This window comes from Homarus americanus, unplaced genomic scaffold (genome assembly GCF_018991925.1).
Source record: "Homarus americanus isolate GMGI-L3 unplaced genomic scaffold, GMGI_Hamer_2.0 scaffold29324, whole genome shotgun sequence".
In the NCBI taxonomy this organism is placed as follows: Eukaryota; Metazoa; Arthropoda; class Malacostraca; order Decapoda; family Nephropidae; genus Homarus; species Homarus americanus.
Window position 1 is genome coordinate 313632 of NW_024755207.1, and position 22421 is coordinate 336052.

The 22421-nt window shown below is 40.7% G+C and overlaps 2 protein-coding genes across 2 annotated transcripts; both read left to right on the plus strand.

Annotated features, from left to right (window-relative positions):
* Positions 1-1178: 1178 nt before the first annotated feature.
* Positions 1179-2544, plus strand: LOC121856447. Its single transcript, XM_042352043.1, has one exon. It carries the CDS (start codon positions 1447-1449, stop codon positions 1945-1947), a length of 501 nt encoding a protein of 166 aa, XP_042207977.1. The 5' UTR covers positions 1179-1446; the 3' UTR covers positions 1948-2544.
* Positions 2545-11475: 8931 nt separating this feature from the next.
* Positions 11476-22412, plus strand: LOC121856444. Its single transcript, XM_042352041.1, has 3 exons — positions 11476-11677; positions 16971-18315; positions 19950-22412. Exons 2-3 carry the CDS (start codon positions 16996-16998, stop codon positions 19995-19997), a joined length of 1368 nt encoding a protein of 455 aa, XP_042207975.1. The 5' UTR covers positions 11476-11677; positions 16971-16995; the 3' UTR covers positions 19998-22412.
* Positions 22413-22421: the final 9 nt, after the last annotated feature.

Below are 22421 nucleotides of genomic sequence, written 5' to 3' on the forward strand. Positions count from 1 at the left end.
AACTTGTTGACAAAAAAAAATCGTTCATAATTTGAGAGTACAGTATGGGAAAGGAAAGATAAACTATACTTCCTGATGACTCAAGTACACCTGAAATGCACGCAGGATGAGAAAGACTACTTCTGTCTGTCTGTGGTGAACTAGGTCAACAGACGGACTCACGACGGCGTAAAATAAAGACAATCATTAGTCACACAGCGTCTCTAAAACACCATAACCCAGTGACCTTGTGATGGTTGGGAAAAGAGTTTGAACAGGAAACGATTCGACGATACTTACACATAAGCTCTTCACACATCATTACGATACCATCTACCGTTTCTCTTTATATACGAGAAAACCTGTTACCGGTATAAATCATAAATCAACCCTGTACACAATGAACTCTTCTTGAACACGTAGAGTACATGAAATACAAAAAAAAAATACAGTTATAGAAACGTAGGTTAATCAATGACTGCTTAGTTGTCATAGGCGAAGTGTGTTTCAAGAGGTGAGTGAGGGAGGTGGTGAGGAGGAGGGAGGTGGTGATGAGGAGGGAGGTGGTGATGAGGGGAAGGTGGCGAGGAGGGAGGTGATGAGGAGGGAGGTGGTGAGGAGGAAGGTGGTGATGAGGGGAAGGTGGTGAGGAGGGAGGTGATGATGGGGAGGGAGGTGGTGAGGAGGAAGGTGGTGATGAGGGAAGGTGGTGAGGGAGGGAGGTGATGAGGAGGGAGGTGGTGAGGAGAGTGGGGTGATAAGGGAAGGTGGTGAGGAGGAGGTGATGAGGGAGGTGGTGAAAAGGAGGAAGGTGGTGATGAGGTGGTGAGGAGGAGGTGATGAGGAGGGAGGTGGTGAGGAGGAAGGTGGTGATGAGGGAAGGTGGTGAGGAGGGAGGTGATGAGGAGGGAGGTGGTGATGAGGGGAAGGTGGTGAGGAGGGAAGTGGTGAGGAGGGAGGTGGTTAGGAGGGAGTGACGGGGTTCCATGACATTTGCTCACAAGACATATACTCACAAGAAACCTAACCTAACCTAACATTTGTCTTCCTTTCCATTTGTCGTGTGAGTATATGTCTTATAAGCATTTGTCGTGTGAGTGTATGTCGGCACATCGAGTGAAGGAGGTGGGAGTGAGGGAGGTGGTGGGGAGGGAGTGCGGGAGGTAGTGGGAGTAGCTGCGAGGTCCTACACAGGGCGGGTCGTCAGTGTTGATGGCCTCCTCCCCGAGGTAGACGTCGGCAGGTCTGACAGTGGACAACACCCGGGCCGTCACCTTACGTGTTCAAGATTTCAAATTTGCAAGTATAATCTGCATGACTGCCCGTAGACTTGTGAGCCTCGTGGGGTCACAGTAAACGACTGGTTGACGTCAGACCTGCCCGTGAGTTAGTAAACAGACTGGTGATGACGCAACATAAGTGGCAGTGAGTTTATATGTCAGTCATGGTATAAATAAGTTATAGAAAATGACAAAGGAATCACATCTCCACAAGAGCTTTCTGACGATAACGTTTCCTGTAATGATGATTCTGAGCCTCGACTTTGTATACGGACAAACAATTGGTGTTGAGAATGGTGCAAGTTTCTATGACACTTTAGAAGACGATTTATCGCCACGTCCTCCACCAGACTCCTCAGCTGTGCCTCCTGATGACGTAAGAAGAACAGCAGAGACTGGTCGCTTTCTGGGTATCGACGTAGGAGACGAGAACACCAACTTCCAGGCTGGGATGTGGCTGTTGGCGCTGGTGGGGCTCCTCGCTACTGCCATCCCCGCGGTTTTCCTTGACCCTTCCCTCGGCTTCAGGAAGAGAAAGAAGCGGGACCTGGATGAATACCAATGGAAGGTGGAAAGTATGATGGAAGGCGTCGGGGATGAGGCAATAGGGTATGGAGTTGGACCTGTATGGAGGACTGTGGAGGAGACGATTAGGAAAGCTAACAGGAGATACGGGGTGCACATGTGACCAATGACACGACGGACTTTGTTTAAGGTTTCTACTGATGACCAATAAAATAGCGGGGATGGAATAGTTCTGGCGTCACACACACTACCAGAAGAGGCCAAGGAGAACCACAAGACGATGACTAGACAAACCGACAGGAGGATCACCACCCGAGAGATTCTATTCTTGTTTAGTGATCCATTGCAACTCTAAACTAAACTGCTATTTGATTTTAAGCTGCGTCACGTTTCATAAATTCTGTGATAATTCATAAATAATAAATCCTCTCCCAGAAGGTAAATATTATTGTTTTAAATTCAATTGCATTATATTTTTCTTAGGCTTATAGATATGATGACTATTTTCGAATTTCTACTCGCAAAATATTTATTGAAACATACAGACAGACTGTACAGAGCTGAGGATGTTGGCAGACGGCTCCTAGTGATGGTTTTGTGTGTGTGTGTGTGTGTGTGTGTGTGTGTGTGTGTGTGTGTGTGTGTGTGTGTGTGTGTGTGTGTGTGTGTGTGTGTGTGTGTCTCCATTTTTCAAAACCATAAACAGTTCCTCTGCTTCATTGCATCATTATTACATTGAAGGTGCACTGATAGTCCCCAATTTGGTGTAAATAAATAATTATTTATGCTTCAAATGTTTCTTTTACCCCCATTAATAATGTGAAAAGCATTACAGTGTGAAGAGAGACGATAATTGTAAGTGTGGGAGTGTCTTAGGCATACTACCTTTACCACACTCTATCTCAATCATTACCTCATCACTCACTGACTATAACACGTAGATAATAACTAAAACACCACAAGCACACACATACCGGCACATCAACAGACAGGTAAACACACACACACACAGTGAACATACGGAAGCGTGGTTCTCCAGCAACAGCAGCTTGAAGGCCAGGTAACTGGGTCACTCAACACTACACCAATATCACTCGCTCTTCACTGTTGTGTACAGCCAGTGCTCTTGTGTATGTCATGCATCTGGTGAGAAATTTGAAATTGTGTAATAAAGGCAAAGTGTTTGTGTTAAAACTTGTGTCAAAAGTTGGAACGTGTAAAAAATTGCATTTTTTTTTGTAAAATGTGGACAGTTTTGTTTGAAAATGTAATATTGTTGTGAGGAAACAAAATATTTTACATATATTTCAATCTTTTGCGTAAAAAAAAAATAATTTTGTGTAGTCTTATTTTTTTATGCAAACCTTAGTATAGAAAGTGAATGTTATGTAGTGTACACATTCTGGCGGGCCTGAGTCAAACCCATCACCAACTTCAGTTTAACGTAAATGGACGTTTAAAAGAACATATTGATGAAGCAACCACAATGGCGTTACAACTACAACGAGACTCGACAGAGATGGGAGTAAAATGACGTGAGAATTGTAAAATGACAGTCGTAAATATATATTTTTCTTTATTACCAGTTATGAGGAAATGTTTATGATCTAGGTGGTCTTCGCCGGCCCTAGTGTGTGCATGGGCTACAGAACTAATGTATCTCACCACCAAGAAAACAAACATTGTAATCAGAAGGAAATAACTCACTTTACAGAATTTTCTGTCATAATGTTCTCACTGAAGTATTGACAAGTACGTGTAAATTTTACACTAAAAAGGGTAAAATAATGTAGTGTTGACAGATAGCCAGTAGAATTTTGGATTTATTTTTATATTTTAAATCTCAGTAGAAAATCCAATAGTTTACACATTTAATCAACCCAAATTAAATAAAACCTAACATGTGGCCTAAAGGTTTTAATTCTATTTTAGGAGTGAGTTAACATTTCCTTTCAGTAAGTACTAGAAGGCTAAACGTCGTCCTATTTATTAGTGCAGTGAACAGCACGACCAAGGTTACTGAAGCAGCGATAATGATCGCTCACGAGATAAGGTCAGTTCTACCGTAATGGATCTTATCTTTCACAGTTTACAGCAGCAGTGATTAGACTTGTACACACTGGGTGAGAAGTCCTTCTACCTCTTACCAGTCAGGGACGTCAATGAGGGAGGTGGATCGTTTCGTGGGTCTGCATCATCTCCAGCACCAGTGACGGGATCGCGAGACCAACAAGAGCCCCCCACCGACCTCAGTGACCTTGACCTTATAAAAGTATTATCATAATTGGATTTCTCGTCCTCATAAACCCCCCAATAGAGGTATTACTTGTCACATAACCACTTTTCGGTTCAAAAGTTATGATACGAGTGTCGGCCATATTGGATATGTCCCACATGGCACCCAGGGTAATATTTCGGTTTGGCTCCCAAGAAAAAAAATGAAAGGTCTTGGTCACAGGAAGCTGTGTTAAAAATTTCAGAATTGTAGATAAAAGGAACCAAGCCAGAATGTAGAAGGGCTGAAAATGAGTTTAAGAGCCAATCGAGGTCAAGTTAAAACAAGGCTTTCTACCGTTGCACAAAATCGAGACGAAAGGCACGTGTGGGCCGCTGGGTGTATCAGATCTGAGACTAGATGCGGCCACTGATCAAGACAAGGTGGAGGCATTAAATATATTCTTTTCTTCGGTGTACACAAGGGAGGATACGAAAACCTTTCCTGTGTTTGGGGAAATACGGTTTGACACAGCACTAACTCACACTGAGCTTTCAGAAGTATGCATTAAAACCAAATTGTCAAAGCTCAAGGCTCATAAGAGCCCTGGCCCCGATAATGTGCATCCCAGAGTGTTAGGAGAGTTATGTAACGAGCTTACAGAAGCTTGGATAAACAAAAGGTCCCCAGCGAATGGGAAATGGCATATGTGAGTATTGTGTTCAAACAGGGAGATCACCACTGCACGAAAAATTACTATTTGGTGAGTTTGACCAGCAAAGTGTGTAAAGTTCTTGAGAGCATTATACGCGTTTACGTGATGATAAAACATCAATTACGAAAAGGAATACTACACAGTTTTTACCCTCAGAAGTTCTTGTTTGATGCAATTACTTGATTTTGCAAAGGCATTTGTTACCGTACCTCATGAAAGGCTGAAAATTAAACAGGAAGGGTACGGGATTTGGGGGAACGTCTTAGCTTGGATAAGAGACTTTATTCACAACAGCAAACAATGTGTGGTGATTAATAACACGAAATCGTAATATGTACCTATGACAGGTGGGATGCCTCAGGGCAATGTGCTGGGAGCGCTGTTGTTCGGTTGTTTCATAAATATGTCAAATGTTATTCCATACAAGTATTTACAGACAACGCTAAGTTATTCAGGAAATTTAAGAACCAAACGGACTGTGAAGCGTTACAGAAATGTCTCTGTAGGCTTCAAGAGTGATGAGAGGAATGGGTTTTGAAATTCAACCTTATCTTCATGAACCGTCCTTCATAAAGCTCTTTAGATGTGAGATATGGTTCACCGTTTGGAGTACTGTTGTTCAGTCTGTCTGGTCCCAAGGTAGTTAAAGAGACTGGAACACCTACAGTTGCCTAATTTATACTACAGACGAACAAGATGTTTATAAGCACCTTAGAGGACATCACTCACTCCAGTGTTCATGTCTCTAGCGGATGCCCACCCTAGTAAAGGTCACACAGAAACTACAAGTCGATAAAATTTCCAGAGCTAACAGGCCGACCAATGGCGAAGAGGATAAAGTAAAGTATTTGACTAATCACATTCTACAGTATACCAGGGAGCGACCATGTACAGTATTACAATAGTTAGACATAAATTCTATCGTTTTCTTTCAATAGAAGAAAATATGCTTAATTTAAGGGAAACCATAATAAACCACTAAGCCCTCGATACTTTAATCATATTGAATTTATCATTTCACTACTTATCAGTTTATTAGCCATTCGGGCTGTTGGTTGGTTCTCTGTTAAGAACTTTATTAGGTTTCCTCCTGTACGAACACTTGACAATAAAGTTCATAACAAAGAATAAAAAAAAGACCAAAAAACAGCTAATAAGTAATGAAAATTTAAATTAAAAATATACATGAATGAGAGTTTTGTGTAACTATATATAAACTGCAACCTGTGGCCAGTATAATAATCTCCGTGTCTTTGGGCGAGAGACACAGTTAACACAGGGTAAGATATTTTTTAGGTTAGGTTAGGTTATTATTTGGCTAGGTTACGTTAGTTTCTTTTTTGAATAATTTGAAATTTAATACGGTAAGACATTTAAGATGTGATTAAGTTTTGTAAGGTTAGATTACGTTTGGTTAGGTTAGGTTAGTTTCTTAAGCATTTTCACACACACACACACACACACGGTCAGAAAAAAAAAATCAGAGAAATCCGAAATCAATCATAAAACTGATTCTGACTTATATAATATTTTCCAAAATCTTATTATTTAGTCTTACACGTTTAATAATATTTTTGTTTTTCGGTATTGTCACATTTTATTTTAGTCTATACAATGGAAATATAATGTGGGGGAAAATATAACTTTGAATTTACGCGGCAAGTGATCATAAATATAATCTCTACTGTTTACTTATATTCTTATAAATGATTTTAACACAGACGAACCAAAGAAAACAAATCACTCACGAGTTATAGTTCTTATTTTCGTCTATTCCTTCACTAGATTTCTATTTTATACAGTAAATCATCGTTGATGGTTGTAGTAATTATATTATTCTCTCTGTTGTCACTCCCTATAATCATCATTCACGGTGGAATAGTTACAATTCACATTTCTCATATTTTCAACCTAACTATTATTTGAGGAATCGAATTGGGAGTGAAAAGTATGAAATGATGACGTGTAGGTGATAGCTATTAGTAAGCTTCACTAGGTGAGGTTTCATCTACTAGGGGAGGTTTCATCTACTAGGGGAGGTTTCATCTACTAGAGCGTCACTGACTAAGATATGAATCATACTATATTAACCGAAGATATGGGAATCGATTACTAAGCTTATTTCTGGTTGGCCCTGTGTGACCTGTGTGACGCTGTGTGACGCTGTAGTTGGTAGCCTCAGTCACAACAACAACTTTCACGCAAAACTCGCACTCAAAAACCACACACATACACACACAATACGCAACTTTCACTCGTGTGTGTGTGTGTGTGTGTGTGTGTGTGTGTGTGTGTGTGTGAACATTGGTACGCTCTTCTATCCAAACTCTGACGAACTTACGTGAGGTGAGGCGAGAGTTCCATCACCTTGTTATTGAGTGGCGGAGGAGAGTGCCAGGCGTTGTTGATTGCTTGCACTGGCACAAGAAAGCAGAAATGTGAGAGCAAAAGGAAGAAAAATGTGGTAGGGTGTAGAGATACAGGGGTGGTGAGTCGTAGGGGTGGAGAGAGAGGCAGGGGTGGCAGTGGTAGGGGTGGAGAGAGGCAGGGGTGGCGAGTGGTAGGGGTGGAGAGAGGCAAGGGGTGGCAGTGGTAGGGGTGGAGAGATACAGGGGTGGAGAGGGCAGGGGGGTGTGAGTGGTAGGGGTGGAGAGAGGCAGAGGGTGGCGAGTGGTAGGGGTGGAGAGGCAGGGGTGCGAGTGGTAGGGTGGAGAGAGGCAGGGGTGGCAAGTGGTGGGGTGGAGAGATACTGGGGGTAGAGGGTGGCGGATGACAGGGATGGAGGGTAGCAGGGGTGGAGGATGACAAGGGTGAAGGGTGGCAGGGTTGAAGGATGACAAGGATGGAGGATGGCAAGGATGGAGGATGACAAGGATGGAGGATGACAGCGATGGAGGATGACAGGGGTGGAGGATGATAGGGATGGAGGATGACAGGGATGGAGAATGACGGGATGGAGGATGATAGGGATGGAGGATGACAGGGATGGAGGATGACAGGATGGAGGATGACAGGGATGGAGGATGATAGGGATGGAGGATGACAGGGATGGAGGATGACAGGATGGAGGATGACAAGGATGGAGGATGAAAGGGATGGAGGATGGCAAGGGGTGTAGGGAGAGAACTTTCACCACAGAGTCACAATGCGTCTCTTTCAGGTCACGCAGTTGTGTTCAGTAATTACAATGATCATGAACCTCGTCTGTACATCTCACTTTCACTAATGCTCATGTTCATCATATTCCTCTGTACAAGTCAAAACAGTTCATCATATTCCTCTGTACAAGTCAAAACAGTTCATCATATTCCCTGGCTAAGTCAAAACAGTTCACCATATTCCTCTGTACAAGTCAAAACAGTTCACCATATTCCTCTGTACAAGTCAAAGCAATTCATCATATTCTGTACAAGTCAAAACAGTTCATCATATTCCGCTGTACAAGTCAAAACAGATCACCATATTTCTCTGTACAAGTCAAAACAGTCCATCATATTCCTCTGTACAAGTCAAAAGCAGTTCAACATATTCTCTGTACAAGTCAAAACAGTTCATCATATTCCTCTGTACAAGTCAAAACAGTTCATCATATTCCTCTGTACAAGTCAAAACAGTTCATCATATTCCGCTGTACAAGTCAAAACAGTTCATCATATTCCACTGTACAAGTCAAAACAGATCACCATATTCCACTGTACAAGTCATTATGAATTTGCCCCTTTAACGCTGTACCATGTGAGGTTAGGTTAGGTTAGGTTAACTACGTAAGGTTAGCGTTAGATTAGCTTAAATTAGGTTAGATTAGATTAGGTTAGCGTTAGGTTAAGTTAGGTTAAATCAGCGTTAGCTTAGAGTAGCTAATGTTATGTTATGTTATGTTATGATATGTTATGTTATGTTATGTTATGTTATGTTATGTTATGATATGTTATGTTATGTTATGTTATGTTATGTTATGTTATGTTATGATATGTTATGTATGTTATGTTATGTTATGTTATGTTATGTTATGTTATGTTATGTTATGTTATGATATGTTATGATATGTTATGTTATGTTATGATATGTTATGTTATGATATGTTATGTTATGTTATGTTATGTTATGATATGTTATGTATGTTATGTTATGTTATGTTATGTTATGATATGTTATGTATGTTATGTTATGTTATGTTATGTTATGTTATGTTATGTTATGTTATGTTATTATGTTGTTATGTTATGATATGTTACGTTATGTTATGTTATGTTATGTTATGATATGTTATGTTATGTTATGTTATGATATGTTATGTTATGATATGTTATGTTATGTTATGTTATGATATGTTATGTTATGATATGTTATGTTATGATATGTTATGTTATGTTATGATATGTTATGTTATAATATGTTATGTTATGATATGTTATGTTATGTTATGATATGTTATGTTATGTTATGTTATGATATGTTATGTTATGATATGTTATGTTATGTTATGTTATGATATTGTTATGATATGTTATGTTATGATATGTTATGATATGTTATGTTATGTTATGTTATGTTATGTTATGATATGTTACGTTATGTTATGTTATGTTATGTTATGATATGTTATGTTATGTTATGTTATGATATGTTATGTTATGTTATGTTATGTTATGTTATGTTATGATATGTTATGTTATGTTATGATATGTTATGTTATGATATGTTATGTTATGTTATGTTATGATATGTTATGATATGTTGCGTTATGTTGTTATGTTATGTTATGTTATGTTATGATATGTTATGTTATGTTATGTTATGTTATGTTATGTTATGTTATATGTTATGTTATGTTATGATATGTTATGTTATGATATGTTATGTTATGTTATGTTATGATATGTTATGTTATGTTATGTTATGTTATGTTATGTTATGTTATGTTATGTTATGTTATGATATGTTATGTTATGTTATGTTATGTTATGTTATGTTATGATATGTTATGTTATGTTATGTTATGTTATGTTATGTTATGTTATGTTATGATATGTTATGTTATGATATGTTAGTTATGTTATGTTATGTTATGTTATGTTATGTTATGTTATGTTATGTTATGTTATGTTATGATATGTTATGTTATGTTATGTTATGTTATGTTATGTTATGTTTTGATATGTTATGTTATGTTATGTTATGTTATGTTATGTTATGTTATGTTATGTTATGATATGTTATGTTATGTTATGTTATGTTATGTTATGGACTTTATGTGGAGCTGGACAGGATCACTAAGAGCCCATGGTGATCAAAAAGTCCCTGTGCACCTGCAAATAATTAACACTAGAGTTGTCTCGCTTTATAAATACATTGTGATAAACCTTCTATTAAATTACAGTAAATATTTAGAAATAGTATCTACTTAAAATATTGACTATGAACATTTCCAATAATTAATGTAAGTATAACAACGTAAATAACAATGTAGGTATAGTAATTAAGAACTATATTGTCAGGTACAGCAGGTGCACAGGGACTTTTCGATCATCCTATATAACGTAAGATATTCCTTCTGTTTGCCGAGCTCTTGCCTGTAGTGTTCACCCCTTGTCTTCCTTTAATCTCTATATTATTTCTCTCTTTCTTTGTGGTTGGTTTCTTTTTTGCTCCTGTCTAAAGAAGATGAGAGAGGAATAAAGATAATGGATAGATAGAATGATAGATAGATAAGGATTTTTTTTATAACAATTCGATATGAACAAATAAACAATGACTAAATTTGAGAAAAAGATTAATAGCCAGTGAAATGCTATGAATACATACATACATACATGTACACGAATGGTATAAATTAATTGATAGCTGTAATGATAACTAAATAGCATGTGAGTTAGTACTATAATATGTTTTCATGATAAAGGGAAATTAAATTGAGGGTTTGTGAAAGAGAGAGAGAGAGAGAGAGAGAGAGAGAGAGAGAGAGAGAGAGAGAGAGAGAGATACACGAAGATAAACAACACAACATTCCCAGCGGAGCAGAAAATGAAAACAAGAAGGTGCGGACCGCGTGGAGAATATGGTCAATGTTTACAGCTGTCTGGTCACCTCGGTTACGCCATCCGCACTTAAACGGTCCACTACATCCTGGATCCTAATTCCTATAATGTTAGTGTTTCAGCTGTGAGGCCAATAACAAAGTGATGATCTTTTAAAGGGGATGAAATGTAGATCCGAACCCTTTAAGCCGAGACCACTGTTAGTGAGGAAAGTTTTGCTGATGCCTACTGTAGGAGGGGTGATGGCTGGCGGGGAAAGGAAGGAAGGGAGAGGGAGGGAGGAGGTTACGGGGTGCTGGCTGTTGGGTTTCACGGTGGGGGGAGGGAGCCTAGGGAGGGGAAAAGAGAAATTTTCGACTGAGTGGCGGTGGTGGAGCAGAGTGAAGGGAGGCAGTCACTCACAAGTATCCTAGTGGTCCGGCAGGCAACACACATCTGCTGCTGACGACGACACCGCTAAACTAAGAACCTAACACCTACCGTCACTGCCATTGCAAACCTGTCTGTCGCAAGATCGTCGAAAGTTCTGTTGTCATCGGCATACTGACTTTGGAATCCGTCGCCCCGTTTAGGTTAGGAGTTTGTCGCCTCCTCGCCCCTGGCCACTACACAACCATCATCAGGTCCCTGTCACCCTAACGAAGGAATCTGTCGCCTCGCCCCGGCCACTACACAACCATCATCAGGTCCCTGTCACCCTAACGAAGAATCTGTCGCCTCGCCCTGGCCACTACACAACCATCATCAGGTCCCTGTCACCCTAACGAAGGAATTCGCCTCCTCGCCCTGGCCACTACACAACCATCATCAGGTCCCTGTCACCCTAACGAAGGAATCTGTCGCCTCCTCGTCCGTGGCCACTACACATTGGGCGTCGTCTCATCTCCTGCAGCCAGTCAACCAGTCAACCTCTGCAACGCTCTAGGTGAATATCTGCCGGGCGGGGGGGGGTAAGCAGGTGTTATATTGTGTGTAAAGTGTGTGTGTCTTGGTGGTGGATTTACGTGAGTACACGACCTAGTTATGGTGGTGAAGCAAGTGATAAGATCCAAGTATATGTGATGAGAACATGTGGAGCGAAACATGAAAACTCACAATTTCACGGCAGGAACGATTTACACACACACACACATTGAATATATTATTGTTGACACACACACACACACACACACACACACACACACACACACACACACACACACACACATACACACACTCACACACAAACACAAATACACGTCAACAAACTATTATTTCTGTTAAATTATACAATATTGGGAATGTTTAATGGTGCAGTGTGACTGTGTGTATGTTGGTGACACTGTTTATCTTCTAAGTATTAAGTGTGTATGAATATGTATGTGTGTATGGAGAATTATCATACTGAATGAAATATACAAGTCCATGTATTATTAATAGTGTATGGGAGAATTGCCAAGTAACAGTATACATGGTCTCTCTCTCTCTTCACCATTACCTATATAGTTTTATTTTAATGGTCGCTTCAATATCTCATGCTGTTGGGGTCACGGCAGTAAGTTGGTCAGTGCTGTATGTATGTATGTATGTATGTATGTATGTATGTATGTATGTATGTATGTATGTATGTATGAACTGTATGTATGAACTGTATGTATCTATGTATGTATGCATGCATGTATGTATGTATGTATGTATGTATGTATGTATGTATGTATGTATGTATGTATGTATGTATGTATGTGCTGTATGAACTGTATGTATTCATGTATGTATGTGCATGTATGTATGTATGTGTGTATGTATGTATGTATGTATGTATGTATGTATGTATGTACTGTATGTATGTATGTATGTATGTATGTATGAACTGTATGTATTCATGTATGTATGCATGCATGTATGTATGTATGTATGTATGTATGTAAAGGTATGTATGTAAGGTATCTGTATGTATGTATGTATGTATGTACAAGAACTGTAATAGACCTATGTATGTATGCATGTATGTATGTATGTATGTATGTATGTATGTATGTATGTATGTACTGTATGTATGTATGTATGTATGAACTGTATGTATCTATGTATGTATGCATGCATGTATGTATGTATGTATGTATGTATGTATGTATGTATGTATGTATGTATGTATGTATATTATTGTTTTAGTATTAAAACAACTCTGACACCAACAACCACAACAATCCCTGACACCAACAACCACAACCACAACAATCCCCTGACGGTGTAGTGTTTGGGAGGCCTGGGTCGCGTTCTTACCTGGGGCAGCGTCAGTGTGTCTGTCTGTCTCTCCGTACCTGAGCAAAGTCAAAATGATTTCCTCCTTTAACCTTGATCTAATTGGTGCACTTAACTGATGAAGCTTGATCTAATTGGTGCACTTAACTGATGAAGCTTGATCTAATTGGTGCACTTAACTGATGAAGCTTGATCTAATTGGTCCACTTAACTGATGAAGCTTGATCTAATTGGTGCACTTAACTGATGAAGCTTGATCTAATTGGTGCACTTAACTGATGAAGCTTGATCTAACCGGAGGCAAGGCTGAAGTGGGATAGGAATTCATAGGCAGACAGAGAGAGGGGTGAGGGTGGGAGGGAGGAGGGGAGGGAGGGTGGGAGGGAGAGGGAGGGAGAGGGAGGAAGTGAGACAGGAAGGAAGTTATGTAAGATGGTGGGGAGGTATGGCTTGCTTCTTCCATCACGGTGAGAGAAGGAGGGAAGGGCGGAGGAAGGAAGGGAGAAGCTTGGAAGGAAAGGGGTTGGAAGGAGGAGGATTGGAGGAAGGATTGGAGGGAGGGAGGGAGGAGGGAGGAAGAGAGGGGGAGGTGATAGATTGCCTGGGGTCCTGTAGCACTCCGCACTGCCCATTTGTGCTGGAAGTTCTCACCAAAGTAAAAAGTCCCTCATGTATCTAATCAACATAAGCAGGCAAGAGAGAGAGAGAGAGAGAGAGAGAGAGAGAGAGAGAGAGAGAGAGAGAGAGAGAGAGAGAGAGAGAGAGAGACCATTAGTAAGTAAAAATAATAATGTGAAGCGAAAACTAATTACTTGAGATACTTATACCGGATTATTAGCCACACTTCAAATTATAATATACATGATTTACTAACCTAACCTAACCTAACCTAACCAATTTTTATAGCAATACCTATTTGTACATTAAAGCTCTAACAGTCAGTAAGTTCGAGTTAGGTTAGGTTAGGTTAGGTTAGGATAGGTTAGGTTAGGTTAGGTTAGGTTAATAAGATGGACAATGAAAAACTCCCCTGAACACACAAACAAACATACCGAGATATTAGATGAAGAGATACCCCCAACTAAATGACCCACAAACAATTACACACGACTCACAAACAACCACGACCCACAAACAATCACAGCCGACTCACAAACAACCACGACCCACAAACAATCACAGCCGACTCACAAACAATCAAAACCCACAAACAATCAAGAAGCTGACTCACAAACAATCACAAGGAAATGACACAAAAACAAACTTACGACCGGCCAAACAATCACAGCCAACGACCCACAAACAATCAAACCTACAAAACAATCACAGCTGACTACAAACAACCACGACCCATTAAAACAATCACAGCCGACTCACAAACAACCACGACCCACAAACAATCACAGCTGACTCACAAACAACCACGACCCATACAAAAACAATCACAGCCAGACCCACAAACAACTACACACGACTCACAAACAACCACGACCCACAAACAACCACGACCCACAAACAATCACAGCCGACTCTCAAACAACCACGACCGACAAACAACCACGACCCACAAACAATCACAGCCGACCCACAAACAACCACGACACACGACCCAACATAGACTGATACTGTACCTCTGCCAACATTGACCTTTGAACCTACAAGACGGCTGGCGTGTAGATAGATAGATAGACATTATCTATCTATCTATCTATCCATACATTTATCACTCTTTCCTTCTGCTATTATTCATGTCATTATTCTTCGCTTCCTTTTTTATTTATCATCATCATTATATTTCTAACTTTTCCCTCTGAGTTACCATACCTAACCTAACCGATTTCTCTCTTTGGCAAAAATCCTAATACTTTTGCTTTACTTTTTCTCATTTGTATAAACTTTGGGTTAATGATTTCCCATTTATGCTCTGTCACACACACACAGCACACACACACACACACACACACACACACACACACCCCTCTCTCTCTACACAGTTTCTTCAATTCTAACGGAATAACCCACCCCCCTTTCCTCCCTCCTGCCTTAATTCTCTCCTCTTCCTGTTCACTTTCACTTTCTCCCCCTGTGTTAACTCTCTCTACACTTTCTGGGTCGAGGGCATCGTTCACCTTTCACTTCTGTAATCTGTCGCACACCGTGTCATTTCATCACAATAGTTACTGGAATACAAAGATAAAGGTTATAGACTCAGTTTAACACACACACACACACACACACACACACACACACACACACACACATTAAGTATTATCATTATATCTGTATAAAACAAAATAAAATCTCTCATTTATATTTTACATAAAATTTTCGTTCAGTTCACAAATACTTTATAAACAAATCCATCAATGTCATGTATTGTATTAAATGACAGACCTCGAGGCACGACATGAAAGAAGATACTACGGGACACTGAGGTCAGGTGAGAGTCTCAACATTCACGTTTGTATGACACCCAAGTCCAGCTTTATCAACAGCTGGTGAGACTGGGGGAATCACAAAGCATAATACCCGAGCTTTAAAGACTTATTAAGAGTTATTATGCTTCATTTTCTATCCTGTTGAGCACAATGTTGTCACGGGGAAAGGCGGGGCGGGGTGGCGTCACACTCTAAATATTTAAAATGGTAGTTGACTATGAAGGGCAGGTGCGAGTCACTGCCCCCCGCTACCTGCACGGTGACACCTTCCTCCTGCTCCTCCGTGTAATCACCATCCAACACACCTGACCTGTGCTCTTATGTATGCATACCAGATAATAGGGATCACCTGAAGATTAGTCCTCTCAGATTATGTTCACCTGAAGATTAATCACCCTAACGCTACCTGGAGGTTAGGTTAGATTAGCTTTAGGTTGGTTAATCCTGAGGTAATTCGTTATTATATGACTCATGTAATAACTGATTGAATGACTCCATGAGCGACTAATTGAATCGGTAATAACTGATTGACTGACGGAGTGTGAGGGCAGGTCGCCGGGCGCTGACTTGCGTATAAACTGACTGATTGACTGACTGACGGAGTGTGACTCGTAAACACGAGGTGATATTTACAAATCAGGCGAACCGACAGCATTCGGTGCGCGTCATGATTCATCTGTTTAATTTGTATCTAGTAACTGTGTGTGTGTGTGTGTGTGCATGTGTGTAAAGAACCTGTGTGTGTATATGTGTGTAAGGAACCTGTGTGTGTATATGTGTGTAAAGAACCTGCGTGTGTATATGTATGTAAAGAACCTGCGTGTGTATATGTGTATAAAGAACCTGCGTGTGTATATGTGTGTAAAGAACCTGCGTGTGTATATGTGTGTAAAGAACCTGTGTGTGTATATGTATGTATAGAATGTTTCTCCATGTGTGTATTGAACCTGTATGAACATATATGTTTATAACCGGCATTTGTAACACTTTACTGTAACAAATTATATTTTTTCCAAATCCACAAAACAGACAAAAATTTCTGTCAAGTTTTAAGCCTTTTTTTTCTCTCAAAATTCCCAAACCAAAAACAGGTTTTTTCACCCATTTTCTAGTTTTCTATGTATTCCATTTTCAGGTAAGGCGGTGGCTATCTTTTAGTTTTGATCTTATTTGAAATTATCAAATTAGCTTTAATATAACTTACTGAATTAATTGTCTTATTAATGGATGCACTCTAAGGCTCCTATTTTCAGATGACATTGAAGATAATTAAATATTTTAGTCAAACATTTAACCTCACTGATTCTCAATTATTATATATACTGTACTGTTCTCATCTGGGAACTGACCAAACCCACAAACCTTAATATTATTCATTAGCTACATAACACCAAACCCTATCGTTCATCCTACATATGTTAGTGTTTGGTGAGTCATTCCTTCCTCATCACACTTCTCACAGCTCATTGATTCTGGTGTGTGATCAGTAACTCTCGACTGTTTGTGTCATGTACAGTACAGTGGGTCATTGTTTTGCAGATGGTGTAGCCGCGGTACAGCTGATATGAGACTCTGGACAGTGTGGGGGAGGCTGGTGTGGGCGGCGGGGTTTGTGTGTGCAACCCACGCCCTCATGATCAAAGAGGAGGACCACACGGATACGGAGCTGTATGTGGCACCCGCTTCCTACACCCGCAAGAACGGCAAGGCTCTTCCTAGCACTATCATCATCTCTAGACCCCTCGGTGTCCACACCCAGTCAAAAGACCACAGCTCGGAAGGGTCGTTCTCTACTGACTCTGTGGAGGACGACTCTGAAGATTCGAGAGACAAAAGCCTCGACATCCAGCACAAAATTAAATTCTACACGATCGAATGTACGAGTGGGCGGCAGTGTACCTCCATCATTCCTGCCAGGACCTCCAACACTGAAAGGCCCACAGCCAAACCTTTCACGAACACTGACATCAAGAACTACCTCAAGCAGTTCAGTCTTCGTGATGGCTTCCATTATTCCGACGACTACGAGACCAGCGGCACTCCAAAACGTCCAACGGAGACAGAAAGACGAGAGTCGGAAAGAGCTTTTGGTGGTTCAACCTTCTTCGACTCATCTGATTACTGGCCGGGATCAGAGTACAGGCCGCAGCCTCTGCCTTCAAAGGGACAAGTGTTCAAGTACGAGCAATATGACCCTACCCGGCCAAGTCGTCCCACTTCTCCTAGTTTCCCAGGGAGAAGACCAACGACAAACTGGGACAAAATCTCTGAATCTTTCCCCACAAGAAGTCCAGCGATAGAGTGGCAGAGGGTGAGGCCTATTCGTCCCGGCTACAATAACAAACCTTTCCGTCCTCAGCGTCACCGACCCTTTCAGTATCCCCCGCCTCATCAGCTTTCTCACACTTATCTCTTCGATGACAGAGACGACGTCATTAGTATCCCCTCCACGGCAACAACGCCTCGTCCCGCGCCCTACGACGGAGTGTGGAACCGCTACAGTACATCGACGGTGTCGCAACTGGACAAAGACACTGGGGAGTGGGTTAAAATCTCATCGAGCAACTCTCATATCGACCAGGGAGTGTTCAAGAAACCTACCACTCCACAGTACATCCTACCTAACCCCTCCCATCACGCAAAGGCCAGTCTGACGGTGCTGGGGTTGAGTGAGCGAACACCACACGCTACTTTCACCGACCACGGCTCTCAGCCCGGCCCTCATGTAATGGAGGTACCCAGCGCTTTGCCCGGCAGACCTCCGGCACTGATTGAGACCGACGGAGGTCACGTAGCGGGTCTGCCAGCGACCGGCCCTAGAGTGACGTCCTCCTCCTCCTCCCCCGTCTCGCACATCTCTGTCACTCCCGCGGGATACGCCCAAGTGAGTGTTCCCTTCTCTCTCATCTCCCTTAACTCCCTCACTCCAGCGCCTTCCACCAGCACCTCCTCCACTACCACCACTTCTTCCACCACTACTTCCTCCCCTACCACCACCACCACTACTACTACAACCACCACCAAACCCCCACGTCCTGTGCCTGTCAATCGCAGAACAACCACCACCACCACCACCACCACAACCACTACCACTCAACAGCCTCCATCAGCCAACGAGGGGAGCTTTATTGACAATCCTTATGCGGTGATGGCAGCTGTGGGAGCTGGCCTCATCCCCGCCACCTTTGCCGCTCTCCTGCCAGCCTTCGTGGGCAGGAGGCGCAAGCGGTCAGACGCCACCTCGTACAGCACCTCCGCTGAGGGCGTCACAAGACAGTCGAAGCTAGAGGAGCTGATCATGAGGGTGCGAGGGGCGGTGCAACATCACGACGGACAGAGATAACCAGACAGCCAGTCACCACCTGACTCAGACGGTACCGTCAAAACTCCCCAATGATGTTGTCTCCTCTCGACACCTCACATTAGTAGTAGAAGCGGTCCTGCACGACTTCCCTGAAGATCACTGCACGACTGTGACTCACCCCTATCTACTGACAACCCGACACGACTTCCTGACCACCCTGCACCACCTGTTGACCACCCTGCACCATCTGTTGACCACCCTTGCATGACTCGGCTACCGAAAAAGCGTAAAAATGAAGTGGAAGTGTCGCTGTCCACCAGTAGGGAATACTTTGTCCTTACACACAATAATCGCTTCGTCTGTGTAATACAAAGTCATCCCTAACACACACACACACACACACACACACACACACACATATATATATATATATATATATATATATATATATATATATATATATATATATATATATATATATATATATATATATATATATATATATATACATATATATATATATATATTGTTAAGAGTTAAGGAGTCACATCAATGCTGTGACTATTGGTACACCTAAACGTCAGCGAAACATTGTTCTGGGAGGTGAGATGCACTTCTTTTGGAGTGACCTTGGTGATGGGGCCTTCTAATGATAGTCTTATTACACCCACACACTTTCGCTCCCTCCCACACATTCACTTTCTCACACTCACTCTCCCTCATACTCACACTCACTCTCCCTCATACTCACACTCACTCTCCCTCATACTCACACTCACTCTCCTCATACTCACACCCATCTCCCTCATACTCACACCCATCTCCCTCATACTCACACCCTCTCCTCATACTCACACTCATCTCCCTCATACTCACACTCACTCTCCCTCATACTCACACTCACTCTCCCTCATACTCACACCCATCTCCCTCATACTCACACCCATCTCCCTCATACTCACACCCATCTCCCTCATACTCACACTCATCTCCCTCATACTCACACTCACTCTCCCTCATACTCACACTCACTCTCCCTCATACTCACACCCATCTCCCTCATACTCACACTCACTCTCCCTCATACTCACACTCATTCTCCCTCATACTCACACTCATTCTCACACCCACTCTCATATACTAACCATAGGAACAATTCACTCAAGCAACACATTAAGTCTCTTTCATTAACTAACTCTTCTCTCTCTTTTCAGTTCAGCAGACCATTTAGAGTTCGTGGAAAGTTCGCGATGGAGCAGTAGGAAGTATATTGTTCTATATCCCAAGACCTGCCACTGAAGTATATACTACGTTATACCCCCAAGAACTGAACCTTACGTGTGTTGGTTATACTACAAACACTTTGAAAATATACTGCTTATACTAGAGACATTGATTCAGAAGGATGTCTTTTATACGAAGCAAAAACAGGCATACTGGATCATCTACCAAGGGGGAGAGAGAGAGAGAGAGAGAGAGAGAGAGAGAGAGAGTATCTTTAATATTGTCTCCTAACTGGTGCTAAGGTAAACAAACGTCTCTAATTAAGTTAAAATAGGTAAGATTGTACTGTTTGGGTTTTAAGTGAAGGCAACCAAGTGAATGTATTTATATTATGATCTGTAGTTAAGAGGAATGGTCATCAAAGGACTCAATGTGAATGTAGAAATTTTAGGCTATTTATGTTAAGTGAGTTGAGGTGAATCACTCGTTGGCTAGTCCCGGAGCTTCGTTATCATATTCGTTATTTATGAGACAACAAACCAATGAGTAAGAGAGATATTTGAGAGAACAACATCGAAAACATGACCAAAAAATATACCAAAACATTAAGGATATTTTAACGATACTTTTGGTCTACCAGTGAGTGAATTACCTTGTAGATATAACCATAATTATTAGTATACATGTGATGTTTTCGTATACTCCACAGATGATGTTGTTGTATCCAAGTGTGTTTCATTAGCCAGGGATCGTGACCACCATTCACTGTGTCTTAGGTTGTACACTAAACAATATTTTTTTAAGATCTAGGAGAGATATTCATATAAGACATTGTTATATTTCTCCTATACTGGTGTTTGAATTATTTTGTATAATAATGAGAGTTGTATTTTGTTTCTGTGTTTGTTATCGTTCTTGTTGTGTTTATCAAGTTTTTCTATGTTGTTATTATCTGTTTCTCTTTGTCTTTCCTTATTCTTGTAAACAATTGATTATTCTTCTTCTTGTTTTTTTTTATCTTGTTGAGTCTATCTACTTTGTTCTGTCTTAGGTGGGTTTTTTTTTAATTAAGGAGTTTAAGGTCAGACCACCCAGACGTATATTTTGACCGGCTGTTCATTCTTATTTTTATTGAACGTTGACACAATTATTTCTTTTTATAGTTCATAAATAACTTCAGATGTGTGTGTGTGTGTGTGTGTGTGTGTGTGTGTGTGATTTCGTACAAAAGCACCTTGGTATAGAGGTCAAATAGTGGCATAGGTAATTTTATAATATACTTTTGACCATTGTACAGGGGTCAAAGGTCACCCTCTAGATATATACAGTTTGAGGGCTTCTCGTCCATTCATCCGCTGTATTTTGAACCATTGTCTCTGATTCTGGCGACAAAGATTACTCGCTACAGCTGTTGTATTACTGTAAATATTGTAATTTGGAGCCTTTTAAGGTTGTCGAGAATATCTTTTTTGGTACGGGGGGGGGATTTGGAGCTCACTAGTCCACTGTATTTGAACCAATATATCTGGGATTCGGTTTCACAAAGACGTCAATACAGGTGTTATAATTTTTTTAACCCCATTACAGAGGTCAAAGGTCATTAAATAATACTAATATATAACTTTGGGTTCTGGGTAATACTAAACTCTATATATATACCAGTGACTTGGTACAAAGATGCTTCGATTCAGCCCCTAACCAGTGACACTGATTCAGATTTGGACTCGGATTCGATTTGGATTTGGATTTTATTTGCATATTTGGCCCGGCTATTTTATTGTCATGTTAATAGAGTTAAAAAGTTACCAACAAGTGATGTGATATTAAATAGGGAAAATAAATTCGCTTTAATATCTTGTCCTTGCTTTTGGAATGTTTTTGTTTGTAAGATATTATTTGTTTTTATTTTGCTTATGTTTTTTGTATTATTATTTTTGTCTTTGTTTTGTGTTTTCTCGACATCATTTACTTGTTTCTTTGTTTTGCTTTTGTTTCATTTACATCATTATAATTCCTGTATGGATTGTGTCACGTGTATACAGTATTCCACCAAACAGCCAATTGAATCATTACCCTGAAGCTATGGTGTTGTGAGCAAAGAACACGACATCTTTTAGGGCAACCTCACCCCATACTCTCTCACCCCCCATCATTATAACGAGGCCTGGACGAGCAATGAACAGCGTCTGGCGATGGTTAAAAAGATGGAGTAGTATGATGATCTGTGTTGCAACAGTATGATGATCTGTGTTGCAACAGTATGATGATCTGTGTTGCAACAGCATGATGATTTGTGTTGCAACAGTATGATGATCTGTGTTGCAACAGTATGATGATCTGTGTTGTAAAATTCACCACTAACGTCAGCATTATGAGTATGGTGACTTTGAACATTTATGTCACTGTATTATTGTAACTTTTATTCACTTTCAATAAAAAATAAAATAAAAGTATTTTGTCTT